Source organism: Zosterops lateralis, assembly GCF_965231275.1.
Source record: "Zosterops lateralis genome assembly, chromosome: 3".
NCBI lineage: Eukaryota > Metazoa > Chordata > Aves > Passeriformes > Zosteropidae > Zosterops > Zosterops lateralis.
In genome coordinates, this window is record NC_139764.1 from 41,380,821 (window position 1) to 41,398,496 (window position 17,676).

At 41.7% G+C, this 17,676-nt stretch overlaps 1 protein-coding gene across 1 annotated transcript; it reads left to right on the plus strand.

Moving 5' to 3' along the window:
• Positions 1-3,065: 3,065 nt before the first annotated feature.
• Positions 3,066-9,156, plus strand: FAM89A (family with sequence similarity 89 member A; the record flags this gene model as incomplete). The annotated part of the gene is made up of 2 exons (XM_083858266.1): positions 3,066-3,320; positions 7,166-9,156. The coding sequence occupies 2 exons, from the start codon at positions 3,066-3,068 to the stop codon at positions 7,322-7,324; spliced, it is 414 nt and encodes a 137-aa protein (XP_083714392.1). The 3' UTR covers positions 7,325-9,156.
• Between the last annotated feature and the right edge of the window lie 8,520 nt (positions 9,157-17,676).

The window sequence follows — 17,676 nt, forward strand, 5'->3', positions numbered from 1 at the left end:
TTAGAAGAGGAAAAAAATCACATATGAATATGTAAATTAAACCCACACTGTAATGCATTTCTGTAAGGAGATGTTTTGGGACGCCTCTCTTCTGGAACTTCCTAATTCTTTATGACAATGCAACATGTATTTTTAATGTGGGGTTTTTTGAGGTAACGTCCTTAGCAAAGATCAGTTTTGACAAGTAACATGTTTCTGTAGTTCAATTCTGGGAACTAACAAAGACCAAGACGTCTATACAGCTAACAAAAGCTTGCTTCATATCCAAAACACATTAACTGCAAATGACTCCAGCTTCCATTAACTAGGTCAAAATAAATAAAGCAGTAGACTTAGATTTTAAAGGATAATTATGAATTTGGTATGAATGAAGGCTAGAAAAGGTTGCCAGGTGAGAAAAGGTTCACTGAAAACCCAAAAAGTGTTTTTTTTTTCCTTTTTCAGATTACGAAGCTGAGCAGTAAGACAGCATAAAGGTCTCTGCAATGTAAGCATGTCAACAAGCTGCCTAAAGGACACAAGTGTGAAGAAAATGCAATCAGAATTTAATGAGATCAGGTAAGCTGAAAAAAAATTAAGATAAAGTGGTCTAGATAAGATAATACAAGCTTTTTCTAATAGCTGTCATCTGGGAGAAGAAAGGGGAGTGTTGAATGGAGAACAAATAAATGTATTTACTAATAAGCAGAAATAAATGTATTTGCTAACTAGCACAGTGTATACTTCTTCAGCAAACCAAAACTAAGGTTTTGCAGTCAGGCACCCTTGGTTGACACTTTCAATCTACAATAAGGATGGTTTAAAATGCCTTTATTTTCATAAAAGCTATAAGCACAATTTTATTAATCACAATCAACTTGGGCAGAGGTAGCATCATGCCTAATGGGGGGGGAGAGGAATCTTCATTCCAGGGTAAAAAGCATCAAAAAGCACATCAAGCTGTCTGAAAAATCAATCCCTGAAGTGGCATGTAAACATGAACAAAGATTGGCAAAAGCTTCCTCAACTGTAAGCAGTTTGAAAACAATTGTCACAGAGTCTGATGACATTTAAACCATGAAAAAGCCATGTGGGTCTGGGAACAAAACTGAAAGTATGTAGAGGCTTAACTCAAAATGACCATATGTGGGTATTTCTTGAAGAGAAAACCCCACAAACAAAGCAGGGTCATGGGAATAGGAATACACCTCTAAACAATCTGGCTTTGCAATGGCAGCATATTCCCAGAATTCCAATTTTATACTTTTTTATGCTTTGGCCTGGATTTTGAATAATCCAAAACTGCCCTTTTTTTTTTTTTTTTTTTTTTTTTTTTTTAATTTTACTTCAAGAGACTCTGGATATGCAAACGTGTCAAGGAGATAGGGAGGGAAACATAAATGGCACAAAATCAGAGTTGGCACATTGAGGTTGTATTGCTGTGGCCACAGTGGCAATTTTGGGGATTCTCATGCCATGTCCCCCATCCTGGAGCATGGCTCTCTCTGCACAGTCTTCTCAGGAAAGCACCTGGGTATTTCTATAAAGCAGAGCAATAACCCTCTCTGTGAGTAACACTGGAAAACACACAGCGAGCTAACTCAGATTGAGACATTTGACTGACAAAGCAGACAGACCTAGGTTTGTGTAGCTGCAATGCTTGGAGATTAAACATTTTTGGTACAAAACTTGGCTGTGGGGATGTGAAAGTGTCGTGGATTAAGCCCAGGGGAAATTAAGCCCCACAGCTGCTCGCTCCGCCACCCCCCAGTCCGCCCTCCTCCCCAGTGGGATGGGAAGGAGAAAACACGTAGGTTGAGATAAGAGCAGTTTAATATTTGAAAACGAAGTACAAATAAAAAAGGTGAATATACCTTTGGCCAGTTTGGGTCCCCTGTCAGGGCTATGTTCCCTCCCAGTTTGTTTTGTGTACTTTTCCCCGGTGGAGCATGAGGCGGATAGACACACAGAGGCAAAAAAGAGCTCTTAGGATAAACACGACTTAGCAAAAATCAAAGCATCAGTATATTATCAACATTATTCTCATTCTGAATCAAAACCAGGGCAGTGTACAGACTACTGAGAAGCCGTCTATCCCAGCCCAAACCGGGGCAGAAACAAACACCTCGATGGAAAGGGAGAGCAGTTGTCGCGTTGTCGCGTTATCAGGGGGACTGATGTAACACCATCGCCATAGAAGAACCGGCCACCCTCCGCCTGCAGCATTTAATCTGCTTTCCTGCCGGCTTTCACTGCTCTTCATCCCTCCCCCAGCCCCGGGGCCGGCCCGGCGCCTCATCCCGCGGCCGCAGGGCCCTTTGTGCCGGCGGTGCGGGCACGGAGCGCTGCGGGGGCTGTTCCGAGGGGGCTGCTCCTGAGGGGGCTGTCCTGAGGGGGCTGTTCCTGACGGGGCTGTTCCTGAGGGGGCTGTTCCTGAGGGGGCTGTCCTGACGGGGCTGTCCTGACGGGGCTGTCCTGAGGGGGCTGTTCCTGAGGGGGCTGTCCTGAGGGGGCTGTTCCTGAGGGGGCTGCTCCTGACGGGGCTGTTCTGAGGGGGCTGTTCCTGAGGGGCTGTTCCTGAGGGGGCTGTTCCTGAGGGGGCTGTTCCTGACGGGGCTGTTCTGAGGGGGCTGTTCCTGAGGGGGCTGTTCCTGAGGGGGCTGTCCTGAGGGGGCTGTTCCTGAGGGGGCTGTTCCTGAGGGGGCTGTTCCTGACGGGGCTGTTCTGAGGGGGCTGTCCTGAGGGGTTGTCCTGAGGGGGCTGCTCCTGACGGGGCTGTTCTGAGGGGGCTGTCCTGAGGGGGCTGCTCCTGAGGGGGCTGTCCTAGGGCTGGGGCCGCGGGGACCCGCCGCGCCTCAGACAAAGGGGCCGAGCTGCGGCCGCCCGCAGCAGCTCCCGCCCTGTCCCGGGGCACCTGCGAGCGGCCCCTCCGCCGCCCCCACCCCGCTGCCTCCTTTCCCTTCCCGTCCCTGGGCCGGCCCCTCACGGCTCCCCCGCCCCCAGGCCCGTAGGCGGGGCGGGCTGCGGGCGGCGCCTCCCGCGGCGGGGCCGGGGCGGCTCCTTCCGCCGGTGTCCGCGGCTGCAGCATGAGCGGGCCGGGGCTGCCGGGGCCCGGCGGGGGCGCGGGGCTGCCGCCGCTGCCCAAGAGCCTGAGCGGGCTGCTCAACTCCTCCTCCTCGGGCGGCGGCGGCGGGCAGGGCGGGCGCTGGCGGGACCTGGAGCGGCTCTACGCGCAGAAGTCCCGCATCCAGGACGAGCTGAGCGGCGGCGGCCGGGGCTCGCCGCGCCCGCCCAAGCCTCCCAACCTGGACGCGGCGCTGGCGCTGCTCCGCAAGGAGATGGTGAGCGGGGCGGGCCGGGGCTCGGCGGGGGCGGCGGACGTGGCGGGCCCGACCCCGGGTGGGCAGGGCGGGGCAGCCCCGGTACCCGGGCGGGGGAAGGCTGGGGATGGGGACGGGGATGGGGAGCCGCTCACCGCGCCCTGCGGCACCCACCGATACCCACGGCAAGGGCTGGTGTTGAACAATACCCCGCTGTGGGCGCTGATTCCTGCAGCCCGAGTGGCCGGGATCCGGCGTGTAGCTTTCCCCAGGACTCTGTTTTGATCCTGTAGCGAGGTGTTGTTATAGCGAAATTCTTCCGGGCGACCTGGCGCACCTTTTGGTTAAACACTAATTGGGTGTTGGTGCTTTGCCGGTGCGAGCTGCGGCTGTAGTGACTAATAATAGCCTGAGCCTGGGGATTCTGTAGAATCAGTGCAAGAAAGACAAGGAGCCGCTGGAGAGGGGCCAGCCGAGGGCCCCGAAGGTAATCAGGGCTCTGGAGCATCTTTGTTGTGAAGAGAGACTGCAGGAGATGGGCCTGTTTAGTCTAGAGAAAAGAAGGCTGAGAGAGAATCTCATTAATATCTATAAATATCTGAAAGGTGCGTCTCAAGAGGACAATGCCAAACTCTTTCTGGTGGTGCCCAGCAACAGCATGAGGAGCAATGGCCGTAAATTGAAACACAAGGAGTTCCACCTCAACATGAGGAAGAACTTCTTTACATTGGGGGTGGCAGAGGACTGGAATAGACTGCCAGGGAGCTGATGGAGTCTGCCTGTCCAGAGACATCCAAAGCCCACAAGGACACCTTCATGTGTCACCTGCTCGAGGTGACCCTGTTTTGGCAGGAGGGTTGGACTGGATGGTCTCCAGAGGTGTCTTCCAGCTCTAATAACTCCATGGAGCATATAAAATATGATATTGCTGAAAATCCGCCCAGTTCAACACTGTTTTTCTTAGGCTAAGAAGGACTAAGAAGCTCTTTTGAAAGGTCCTTCTCTGGAATTAGGACACTGGAACGTGCTGAAATCTTAGTCTGCCACTGGTGTTTCAACAGTTAGAGATAATTCTTAAAATTGTATTAGAATTGGCAGTTTGCATTAAAGCTCAGGAAGGATGGGTGTCTATCGACTGCCAGGGCTTTCTTCTGCAATGCTGTAAAAGGAAACAAGGACATATGGTCTTAGTCGTCTTAAGCCTTTCCAAAAAGGCAAAGATAACTCATTAGACAAGTCTAATCCATTTTTTTTTTCCTAATGGGAAATCAAATGAGATACTTCTCAAAGTCATTTGATAACTAGACCTCCCCTTTAAACTTTCCTTTAATACTTGATGATAATTTGATAAAATACTTCTGAAGGAAAAGATACTTCTAAACGCATCAAAGACTTTCAAGCAACAGGCTCCTTGGTTCCAGATGTATTTTTTTGTGACCTGTACAAATTAGAGAGACTCTTGTGTACTAATAGGCTGCCTTTCATCAAGAGGATAAAAGGACTTTATTACTGATACTGTACTCTTCTTTCTTGCAGCAGCCAAAGACATTTTTATCGAGTGATGGATTTGCTTTAAATTTTCCACAGTGAGTGAGGAAGAAATACACAGAGCATCTTTTCTTGCATGATCAAGCAAGGCACTGTGTATGTAAGCTTTTAAAGCTGAGAAAGTGATGAGCTTGGATGCTTTGGTGAGGGAAGGACAAAAGCAGAGGCCATTTCAGAACTGCAGTCTGAGGAGCAGAGTTATCACGTGGAATTGTGCTCTATAGGTTGTCTTATCAAGAGTGAAACACGGAAGTCAAATCTTGGCTGGCATTAAAAACTGTGCTAATGCTATCAGAGTTGGACATTTCAGGCTTTTCTTACCTCAGGAGTCACACTTGAAAGTTTTAAAGAGGCTGCATTTTTCTCAGTAGACTTCTTGTTTGATATTAGTGGCAGCAACGGAAGAACAAGATATTACACATAACTATTTGGTTTAAAGACCTGTTATGTTAATTCTGCTGAGCAATTTTTCATTGAAGTTTGTCCTTGGTAGTCAGTAAAACTGAACTTCACGGAAAGTACTGAAGTCCTTTATGGAGCTCAAACAGGAGAGCTGCTGGCGAAAAAGCTCCTACTTTCCTTGGACACAAAGGTCGCCAGTCTCCAGGTTGACTTTTTTGGCTCAGCTCAGTCGTGATTGCTTTTTGAACAGTTTTGGACTGCAGTCTTGTCCCTCAAACATTAGCTCTCATGCAGGTCTGCCAGGTGGGTCTTATGTTTGTATGTCATAGTGTTAAGTCCAACTTCACAGCATCCTTTCTTACCTAAGGTAAGCAGTTTGTTTAGGTTGTAAAGGAAAATGGGTGAGAAAAGTAGCATAGATCTGAGGTGGTGGAAAGACTTATCTGTAATATCCTGGCAGTGAGCACTGTGTTCCACGTCTTGTCCTGAAGTCTTCACATTTAGCCTATGCAGGACTTCATGTTTTGGCTTCATGATGTCACCAAGTAATTTGTGTTGTTCTTGAAAGATGCTGTGTTCTATTTTTCTCAGTAGCATTCTAGGGTATGATTTTTTTTTTTTCTCCCCACTTTTAGAAGGAGCTGCTGGTAGGGTAGTTCAGCAGTATCGAAGTAAGATCTTCATGCTAGCTTCTTGTGATTTTCTTGTGCACTGAGTGTATTGTCCTGAGAATTTAGAAGCATAAGGAGAGGTAAGAGTTCTCATTCTGAGTAAAATATAGCCTGGTGTTCAGGTTGCAGTAAAGGCTGCTAACTTTATTTATTTATTTATTTATTTATTTATTTCCTCTTGCCATGAGTTGTGGCAAAAACTTTTTATTTTATAAAACTGAGGGCTCACTAGGAACAGTCTGTTGGCTTAACACTTCCTTGAAAAATAAGGCTGAAATGGCTGTTTCTCTAAAACTTCTTCTTGGGTAGTGGTTTAAATTTGCTGCAAGACAAAACCTGGTTTTAATTTGATCTGACTTGGATAGGTGACAATGTCAAGTGAACTCTCCATTTTGTTGCCAGAGCGGGAGACTGAATTGAATGAAAAATGAGTAGCTTTATTTCACTTTGCATTGCAACATACTGGTTTTGTTCTTACATAAAGCTGCAGCCTTTTTTTAATGGCTCTTTGAATCTTTAATTCACTCTGGAACTAATATTTGAGCTGCTTAAGGACCAAAATATTAGGTGCTTAATTATAATCAACCATATGCTCGAGTGGCACATGAACATACTCTGAAGATTTGCAAGATAGGACATTTGTCCTTGTGTCACTTCTGCTTTAGTTTTGCTGCCCTAAAGTAGTGTGCTGTACTGTGCTGGACAATCTGGCTTTGTCAGATGGCCAGGTACATCAATATAGAAAAGAAACTTAAAGTAGAAATACTTAGCTGGGAAGTGGGAAAATCAGTTAGAGTCCCATTTGAAATTTTTACTCCAGGCTGTTTCAAAAAAAAAAAAAAAAACAAAACAACAGAGTGTGTCGTGATGGTGCGAGAGAAAGAGAGAAAGTTGTGTGAAAGACACACATTGTTTCTGGAAAAATACCTCCCTTGCATAATGAGGAATATAGACTTTATGAATTTATCTGTCATGGTTCCCATAGCAGTGAACTGCTTATTGGAAGTTAAGCACACTGTTGTAATACAGCGTTTTGAAGAACACTTTGCATTTGTTCTGCATTATTGCATCACATTGTTCCTTGTTCTTTTGTCCACCTGTCACCATAGAAAATGAATTTTACTTCCACATTTCATAACTGTTCAGGGTGGAAAGAAGCTTGAACCTCCTGTTTAGCAACAAAAGATATATCCTGCCATAGAAAGGCAATTGTAATAATGATTGTTTGAATTGTTCCCCCTTCAGGTTGGCCTTCGGCAGCTGGATATGTCATTGCTGTGTCAGCTCTACTCGCTGTACGAATCCATTCAAGAATACAAAGGTGCCTGCCAAGCTGACTCGAACGCAGACTGCTCGTACGCCCTGGAAAACGGATTTTTTGATGAAGAGGAGGAATACTTCTAGAAGCAGGAAGATTCTCCTCAAGGCTGACTGAACTGAGGTTCTTTTGTCCTTCTCTCCCTGTAACACACCTCAAAAAGAGCGACTGGAATTTGTATGGATCCCTCTTCCTGAGAAGGAACACCCAGCTACCCCGAGTTGTGTTCAATTCTCTTATTTTAACAGGCTGTCAGTACAAGTTACTCATGCAAATACCACTTGAGCAAAGTGCTGTACTTTAACTTTTGAAGAGTCCTCAGACATGCTTGACAAGAGTTTTCAATTTAATTTGGAAGGTGGGTGTTTTCATCTTACCAACATCGGTAGCTTATAACTGGAATTTTAATAGTAGAAGACAGCAGTGACTTCCTGAGCTGTAATACCTTTGTGAGGGGGGAGGGAAGCCTCCGCTGTGGTGTAAATAGCTCTAGGCAATTTTTTGGGGGGTCAGTGGCATTGATAAATGCATTTTGAACAGGCATCTGGATGCTCACACATCCTCAGCACTACTAAGCTAGTTCTGCTCTTACCGGCTGCATCCAGCTTTGTACTGGATGAATTGTTTACACACTTAATATTTTTTTCTCCTTAAGCTAATTTATTCCTAGCTTACAAGCTGTACATGTGATAGTGAATATTATCAGCAGGGTTTTTTTTTTTTCTGTTGATCTAATTCACTTTCTTGGTACTGCCACTTGGCGTTAACTTTTATATTCTTCTCTGGATTTCTTGCATCGACGTAGCTCTTTGACCTGCTAAACGCTGCTCTGAAGTGATTTGCTTGGCTTTTACTGCACTGCATAGTAAAAGCACATTTTCAAATGTAGTCTGTCTGCCACTATGTGGCTTGGAATAACATGAACTCTTGTGCAAGTGTTCTTGATCATATGAAGAATAAGGAAACCGCTCATATGACACAATGGGACAAATTGCAATATTTTATACTGGGTGAACTTTGTTGCTGTAAGGTAGATGACAGCTCTTTTTAAAAATGCAAAATAAGTATTTTGAGCACATACTTTGCATATGTTAAAACTTTTTATACTAACTTGTTCTTTGAAATATAACTTATTTTTTGTTTTCAGAACTTACTAAAGCACTTGATTAAGTTTTTATTAATTCATAGTGTGAAATGCTTAATCAGCAGAGAGTTGCCAACTATCTGAGTTTTCACCCTTCTCTATTTTAAGTAAAATCAACTCCCAATGCAATATTCATTTCTAAAATTTAATTCTGAAGATTGCTGTAAAGCACAGTGCCTGAATATTGACACAAGGTAATAATTAAGGGCTTAAACCTCAAAGGGTTTTTGCATGGTTCACGTCTGGCATGCATGCAGTTTGCAGGAAGAATTGGAGATCACATTCTGGGGTAGCTCCTCTGTTAGGTTTTAACAAAGGCTAGGATGTTTCAGTGATAGAAGCCAAGAGATTTCCGGGGTGCATTCCCTCTAAAACTGGCTTATTTTAGTGGAATTCAGAGGCCACAAGAGTAAAGACTGTGCTGTAATTGTGTACGTGTATAAGTTCTTAATCTAGTCTGTGGCAGTGGTTGGATATTTTTTAATGTTAATTCTGGTCTAATTGCTTCACTCACCCAAAACTAAACTGAATGATAAGGAAAACACAGATAATTCAGATAGTTACATATGTACTTAAAAGTTGTGTGCCTATGTGTGTATACATGTATAAATATATATACACACACATATTTACATGCAACTTTATGCTTTGACTTATGAATGTATAAGCTTTTAGTATAATTTGCTGTGCTTTTAGTATTTACAGGAGGCTTTTTCTAGTCTGTTGAAGTACTGCTATTTTCTTGCTCTTTCCCCAAAAATAAAAAGCATGATGTTTAGCATAACTTTTTAATGTTGTGTGTATTTTAATTTACCTTATCAGTGAATACAAACCCTACCCCCCTTCCCAACCCTCTCATAAGAAAACTAGGACTAGTCATCACCCTGGACTGAAGAAAGAAATTTTTAAATTACACTGGGAAAACTTTCACCTATCTCTATTTAGAATTTCCTGCTTCTCTGTCTTAATTGGATTTTACGTGGTTTTGAAATCAGGAGAAAATCCTGTTTCTACTACTTAAACTAATGATTCTATTTTACAGATCTTTAGATCTTAAGATTCCTTAATAGTCTCGATGATGAGAATGGACTTCAGGAAAATTCACAGTACTTTCTCTTGCATAAATTAAAAAGCAAAATTATTTATGTTTCTAATCATGCTCATGATTTGGGCAACATGGAACATTTAGCTGGTATTCCCTGTACCAAGGGAAAAATAAAAGTCCTAAAAGTATCACTTCACAAAATTTGGACTGAAAACCAGGATGAATTATATGAACTTACTAAGTTTTCAGCACCTTGTTCCTTGTAATAACACCATCTTGTGAAGGAGAGAAGTTTTAGTCTGTACTCCTAAGGAAGACTCAATAACAAATTTCTTCTTGTTTTAAAACCTATTTAAGTCAATAAGCAGCTGTTCCAGAGGCTGATTTCTGTGCCTGGTGTTGCAGTTGTGAGCTGTGTCTCTTTACCACACTATGACAGCACAGAGCAGGGGAATTGCTCTGAAAGGAGAGTCCTTGGTAAGAGAATGTAACTTAAATACTGAGTAGTTGCTACAGGTAGCTCCAAGTCTGACTTAGGTGTGAGCACAACAGAACAGAGTCAACAATACTACAAAAGCTTCCTACCCATGGTCCAAATCACATCCCAACACAGCTTTCCCATTTTGACTCCATAACCCCAGTTCATCCTAACTCCTAAGTTTCTAAGGGTATCTTTTAAGGATATAATGAAAGAAACTCTTGGAAACTTCTCTGCCCAGTGAACACTGTAGAACTTTTCCAGTTCCACACATAGCACATGCAATAATGAGCAGGCACAGGAAAAGACAGGTTTACAAGGATACCAGAACAGTCAGGCTCCTGCTGCCCAGAGGTGGAAAGCTCTGAGTACAGCAGTTCAGAAGGCAGTCTACCCTGGGTAACTTCACTGGCCTTTCTCCAAAAGGCCTATAAGTGTGGTAAGCAGTTAGAAATAATTGTTAGTTCTCCACTAGCTGTACTTGAAGTTTTATTTTTACTTCAACAGCATATCACCCTCATTCCATTGCTATGACAACTGCAGAGTCATACTGTCATAATTACATTACAGTTTAATTCCCTGGAAATTTCCTTAGTCTACAAAAAGAGAAGAGTCTAGAAGGAGTGCTCCACTTTGAAGAAAGTGGATGCCAAAAAGTAATGGAAGGCTGATACCATGGCTAATATAACAGATGAGCATTTAGGTTCAGCTTGAGCTCCTGGTAATAGCAATGTCAGTGGTATTGACTTTAGTGCAGATTGACTTCAAGGCAAGGATCTTTTCCTAAAATCAGAATTGCTGTTTGTTATTTCCAAGACTGTGGAACAGCTGTATGCTAAGATACAGGAGATAATCAAATACACACTACAAATGTATTACTAAAAGGTACTACTTTAATGCATTGAAATGCAGTAGGCAATTGTTAGAATAACTTGTAAAAAGCATGAATGTTGCTTCAAAGAAAGAGTTTTCCAATATAGGTGAGGCAAAATTGCACTCAGTTTATACATAGTTTAGATGCTTGCTAAAGTTGAGGCTTTAGTACAATATTTGGTGTAGTCGTGAAATTGGAAGACTAGAAGAATTAGGCAAAAATTATTATAGTATTTGTAATTCATTTAGTTACTAATCATAGGTAACCAGATCATTTTATATGGCTTCTAAAATAAGTTGATTTTTAAAAATTACATTTACAATTTCTTGTAAATAAGACATTTTGGAAAATTTTAAATGCAATGGAGAGCATAGCAAAGCCCTCACAGAGTTTATAATTGATCCACTTAGTACTTATTTACAAGCCTAAGGTTTTGTGTCACATTTAGCCTTCATCCTAAGGAAACAAAGTGTGTGCAGTAAATTTGTCCAGGCATTTTCCATGCTGGAAGGGAAGAGCAGTGGGGAGGAATGTTACAGTTTCTGTAGGTAGGAGCTTGGCTCAGTTTGGAAGGAGATGCTGAGGTCCTGGGACACGAGTTCATTAAAATCTCAAGTTTTATTAGTTCTGCTGCTGACACCTTTTCCATGTCCTTTTTTGACCTGTTTTAGAGACTGGGGTTATGCTACTTGTTATGTATTTTTAACGGCAGTCATTTGTTGCAGGTACACGCTTTTGCTTAACTAGAAAGAACATGTTTCCTTTGCCTTTATTTAGCTGCCTAGCTAAAGGCATCCATTTTCCTTAAGGAATTAGATTGCTCTGAGGGCAAAAGAAACTAATTCCCCCTCTCTGCTGTTCAGCTGGCTGCTGGGGAGGAATGTGAAATGGAAGGATTAATCAGGTGCATGCCAAAGGGAACACTAACAACAGGTCTTTTCTCCAATGTACAGCTCTGTCACCTTCAGCCACTTTGCAAGAATTTGCTGCTTTTGTGATGCCTGCTTGTACAGGATACATTACCACAGCAGTTTGAGGTTCATATTCCTTTTCATATACTACATGCATTTTCTCAGAAACTCCACAGAAGTATATTTTTCTATCCACTATCTTTGGTTTATTTTAAGTTACTACATTTAACTCTGGACAATGCCACATGATCTAAGGAAATAGCTTGTTTGTTTTCTTAGCAAAGTAGTTAAAAGATTTCTCTTATTTGCAAAGTCATCTTCTATTGATTTTAACCTTTTCTGTGAGTTTCCAAGCTCTCTATGTGGTAAAGCTGCTTAACTGCTTTTCCTATGGTCCTGGCCGCTCCAATTCTGCGGGTAGCATAACAAACAGCCAGGGTCTGCTGTGAGAGCTATGTTCTGCCATGGCTGAAAGAGCCTGGGGGATCTGTGCACAGGACACACTAACCTGAGCTGAGGTGGTCCCACAGAACCCAGATGTGCTCTAGGGATTAAAGCCTAGATGAGGCTGGATGTGTGCTGGACTGGCACCTGCAGCTTGTGGGGCTATTGCTTCTTGTAAGGAATGCAGAGGGTTAGCAAGGGGTTCTCACTGAGATGACTCACTCAGCAGTGAGTTTGGCTATTTGGTTTTAAATGACAGAGGAACTTTGGAGGGGATGAATATTCACTGCAAGTGTCGCTTTCCCTTAGTTTTGGGTTCCCCTCTCTTTCATCTGTTCTAGTCACAGAACTTAATTAAATGAATGTGGAAACAACCAGCCCTAAATAATGAAGCCTACATCTGATTTCAGAGGAATGTGCTTTTAGCAGTAGAATTTACATTTTTCAGATAAGGTTGGTATGCAAGTTAAAAAGACAAAGCCATCTGCTACTGAAATACACAGACTTGTGGCTATTTTGGCTCTTTTTAAACTTTTGCCACAGATTATAAATGCACTTGTGCTAAGAATTTATTAAGATAATGTCTTCAAGAGAATGTAATCTTTCAGAATTCCTCAGTTTAATATGAGAGGAGAAATCCTATGCAAATAATGAATTGTTAGAATTTAGTGGCCAAAGCAGACTGTTTGGAATTGTTAGCACATAGAGAGTTCAGTTCCATGTCAAGCCACTGCCTTAAATTCATGTTAGCAGTTCAATCCTCCTTGCAGTGCTAACTGCTCACTTTCAGAAATCACAAGCATTTCTTCCACAGGTCAGAAACGTCCCTGTGATTATCTGACTAGACACATGAGTAAGAGTTTGTGAGCTCCTTTTGGCTCAGGGTACCAGGCGCTGTCACAAACAATGAAGTTGCCTGTCTGAGCCCTACCAGCTCTTGCTTAAACTCTTCTGACTCGTCAAACAGCAGAACCTTTTAAATCATTTACAAGCAGGCAGTGTAATAAGGTCGTTACTTCAGTTATGAAAGCGCCTGGATGACAGGGACAGTACATTTTGTTGGGGTTTTTTCTCTCATCCTTTTACAGTATCTTTGGTTACTTGAATCTTAATTTTAACAAAACACTAATTACTTGTACTGAAAGGCCTCATGGATATTGGAAAATTCAAACATTGCATGCAGAGGTGAGTTAACAAGTGAAGTTTTGAACAGGTAAAGTACAAGCTTAAACAGGACCACATTTTGACCTGTTCCATTACTCCTAAACAACATCAAAGGCTGTTTGTATTGTGGAATAAAATTACTTCTTATATGCTATGTTGCACTAAAGGTAAACGACTGAAATATTAAAATAGTTTGGTATAGGGAAAGGACATTTTATTAGAATCAGCTGAAAAAAATAGTGTATCAAATCAGAGAGAAAATTAATTTCTCGTAGCATTAGAATATCAAAGCTCTGTTACCATTTGGGTTTTGTCCTGTATGAACACAGCATATCTACATTCTTTCCAAGGGTCTTGCTATTCCTTTTTCTTCTGTTAGTATTGTACAAATCATACACAATCTCGACTTGTATCTTGAAAATAACCTTGTTCCTACTAGTCATGATGCTCAAATTGGAGAAGCATTTCCTTAAATACCTTGCATCATACATATAAGCTGTAGAGAGAATGGAATGTATAGCACCTACTCAATGTATAATTTGTGTGCATTTTTAGAATCGGAAAGACATTTATGAACAGAGGTCTAGTGTATTTTTGGAGACCATCATTGCACAGTTGTTTGTATACAAGATTAACCCTTAAGGATAAATGAGAGAAGTAGAAATTTGCAGTAATCTCTGTGTGGAAGAAGAAATTCTGGTTTTTGCTTATCTTTTTTTTTTTATCCTGTCTCATGTCTTTTCTTATAGGATTTGCTTGAGCTCTGAGTTCTCATATGTAAATAGGTTTGTCTTGTCTCCAGTGCTTTGTGTGGTTACACAATAGGACTTTCTTTCACTTATGACTAGCCAGTCATTCAAAAAACCTTTCTGTTTCTGTTGCAAATGCAGGACTGTTTGAGGCTTTCAGTGTTCCTTCTTCTCACAGAGAATAATACTCTTTTCTGTGCTTTCGAATGCAGGTGTGTACAGGCAGAATACATCAATCAGTGAGAGAAGCCAAGCATATCTTGTTATTATCACAGACATTTATTTGTATAAGCATCTACTAAAAAGTGTGCCCTCTAATAAAAATTTACACTACAATTTCTTTTGCAAATTAGGAGGGAGTTTGTAGGGATGCATGTATACTCCAGGAGCAGAGATCTCAATGCACCATGCCCATTCTCTCATTCTCTGAATTACTTTAATTTGTAGGCACTGACTGTATTTTTGTTTCAGCTTAATGGTGTTACCCAGTGCCCACGTCCTTACTAAAAGTTTATAGTAGATCTGAAGAGGTGCAGGTTGCCTTGTTCATTTAAAATTAAATCTTTAATGCTTTGTGGTCCTGCAGCCAAGGAATTTGATGGATTTTCATGTCTCTGGTTTAGCAAGGCTAAGCAGGGGGTAGTAGAATAGGAAGCATGCAACCTGGAGAATAAAATTGAAGGACAGAAACTTTCTAAAAGACCAATCCACCATCTTCACAATGGATTCCTCAAATAAAACCTTGTATTTTCACAAAATCATATTGCTTGAATAAATGGTCATAACTGAAAAACAACTGGGCATCAAACTGCCACTACATGCAGGAGGAGCTGATAGGTCTCCTAATTTAGGAAAGGCAGTTTAGGTTTGATCTCTGAGAGCCAGAATCTCTGCCTGCCAGGGAGAACATCTGTCAGGAGTGCCTACCCATCCCAGCGGCTGGCGGAAGGACCAGATGACCTCTGAGATCACTTCTAGTCCTGTCTGATTCTGTGAAAACAAAACTGTTCCCAAGGGGGTGGCAGAGGCAGCTGCCTGCTCAGGACAAAGAGCTGAGCCTTCAGGAGCAGCTGCTACAAGGAGTTTAGAGGAGACAGCACTTTCCAATATAATGGCATGAAATGACAGATGGCACCTTCCACCCTGCCATTATAGTGAGGAAGGATCTGCCCACGAGGGCTTCCTGTTTTGCCACCTTTTATTAGGTCGTGTTGGAAAGGATTAAAAACACCTCTCTGAACTTTCAGTCAAAGTGCTTGTGCAGCTGAATTAGATCAGAATCACCATGCTGGCATTTTGTTACATAAAAGTAGCTGACTAACAATGAGAGGAGGGAGACATGATCTTTACATGCTTCTGATACTGTTTTATCAGGGACTTTTTTTTTAAACTGATACAATCTGTTATGTTGCACAATACTCAAACTATTGTGGGAGGAAGGTGCCTTTCTTGCTGGTGGCCTTTTCTTTCAGTGTAGGACCTCTAAACAGACTGAAGCTGCACCATTTCAAACATAGAGAAAGGCAGAAAATGCACAGGCTGTAGGAACAGGATTGACTTTCCTTCTACTTACACATGCACACACATCATTTACATAAATTGCACAATTCAGTTGAGCACAAAACTATTTTAGGGGAAAATCCACTTAAAGAAGTGCAAAACGCATTTGAAAAGATGTGATTTTTAGTACAAACTAAGTCTTCTTATGTGGTAAAGGAATGAATACCTGCCATTGTGTTTATCCACAGCAAAGTTAATTTGCTTCTCTAAAGAAAATGGTTCAAATAATATCCACCATTCCTGGAAAGAATTCTTCATGAATCATCAGTGTTTTATTTTCATTTTCCTCTCTCCCAGGACAAAATGAGTGAGAGATGGATTGTGCTTTCCTTGCTGTGCAACCCATCTGCCATTTTCACACTAAGTATGATAAATGTCCTTAGAGGGAAACAGATTCCTGCTTTGGACAAATTTATAAGGTGTATGCTCAATGTGATACATTCACTTTTGGTTCCTATCCTGCAAAATCCGAGACATTTTTTCTGGTGCTGGTATGTGGCATGTTATTTATCCAGTGGATATTGTCAGTGGGAAATGTCTTCTTCCTAGTTATTATTACACTTCTGTTGGCTTTTGATTTTCAGTGATCAAAAGAACGCTGTAGCCCTACTGAGAGAAAGAGAGACTATCTCTACTGTAGCCAAGACATGATACCTATGTGGCTTTGATGGTTAGAACCAAAGCTTTATTCTGGAAGTGAAGTGAGAGACCAAAGAAAAGATCAAAGTTAAGAAGTGATGCATCTATGACAGCATCAGATGGGCTGCAGCTTGCCTGGCAGGGAATCACTATAAAGGTAACACACACAGATGCTTACAGAGTGAATAAGCAGTTCTGAGGAAGGAGTGCAAGGTGAGTAGAAGTGCTTCTATATTGTTGAGGTTTTGTTTTCTTGTTTAAATAACATCTGTGATGTTATTGACTTTGTTTACTGAAAAGATATCAATGGTTTATAGTATTTTTTAAGAAATATTTTTCTGCAAAATGTACCAGTGAAAGTCTCAAACTGTCAGATAAAGTACCTTATTTTTTCTTTTAGAGAGGTGAAAGTAAGATCAGCTAATGTGCCAGTTCCCTGTGCTCCAAGTTTGTTAACTAATTTCAGATTTATTTTGGCACACAACAGCTGCAGTAACTTCAAAATCATAATATGGGATTAGTGATTTGCTGTATGTATCCCTGAAAGTCTTCAGATGTGTGCATTCCAGAACTGCATGCCAGTGAGGGTCAGAATTAAAGCTCCCCTTAGTATAACAAAGACTTTAAACATGTCACCTTTAATATTCACATTCTCTGGCTCCGGGCATGTCTGTTTCATATCTGACATTCACGGTGTTGACTGACTCCTAACAACCTGCAGCTGAAAGGACTTAATGCTTTTCATCTTTCTAAGCAGACATGAACAAATTAATCTTCCCCCAAATCCTGTGATGGTCGAGATACAATCATTTTATGGAGCCACATTTATTACTTGCTCAAGGTCACAGCACTGGTTGGTCTTAGAGCCAGGATTAGGATTCAGGTCTTAATTCAGGTCCCTGGTCCTGTGCTCAGAGAGCCATGGCACGCACTTCTGTGCAGGAGAACAGTTCTTTTGCCTAAAAAATGTCCTCAGAATTACAGTTAGAGATTGCAAGAAATCAAGGGGATCATCTGGATTTATTTCAGCAGCAGCCAGCACATGTAAAAACTCTTAAGTTCACACCCTTATGCTTCTATGTAAAGGAATTTAAACCACATTTTTACCCAGGGGAAAAAAACCCAAACAAACCCAAACAATATCTATTATTCTAATGAATACCAATTAAAACTTCATTAGCAGTATTCTCTAGTTGCTTTGGAGACCTGTAATTTTGTCTACACAGAGATCAAAAAAAGCTTTACAAATTTAGGACAGCAGATCATGTTTAGGAAAAAGATTTTATGAAGCTCCTTATGTTCATATCTTCTTTCTTGCCACCTCAGTAATACAGTAAGCATTACTGGAAAAGACTTAAGAAGGCCAGAACAGCTAAGAGGCAGGAGAGAAAATGGGAGTCTTGTTACATACAGCTTCCTGCAAATTTTAA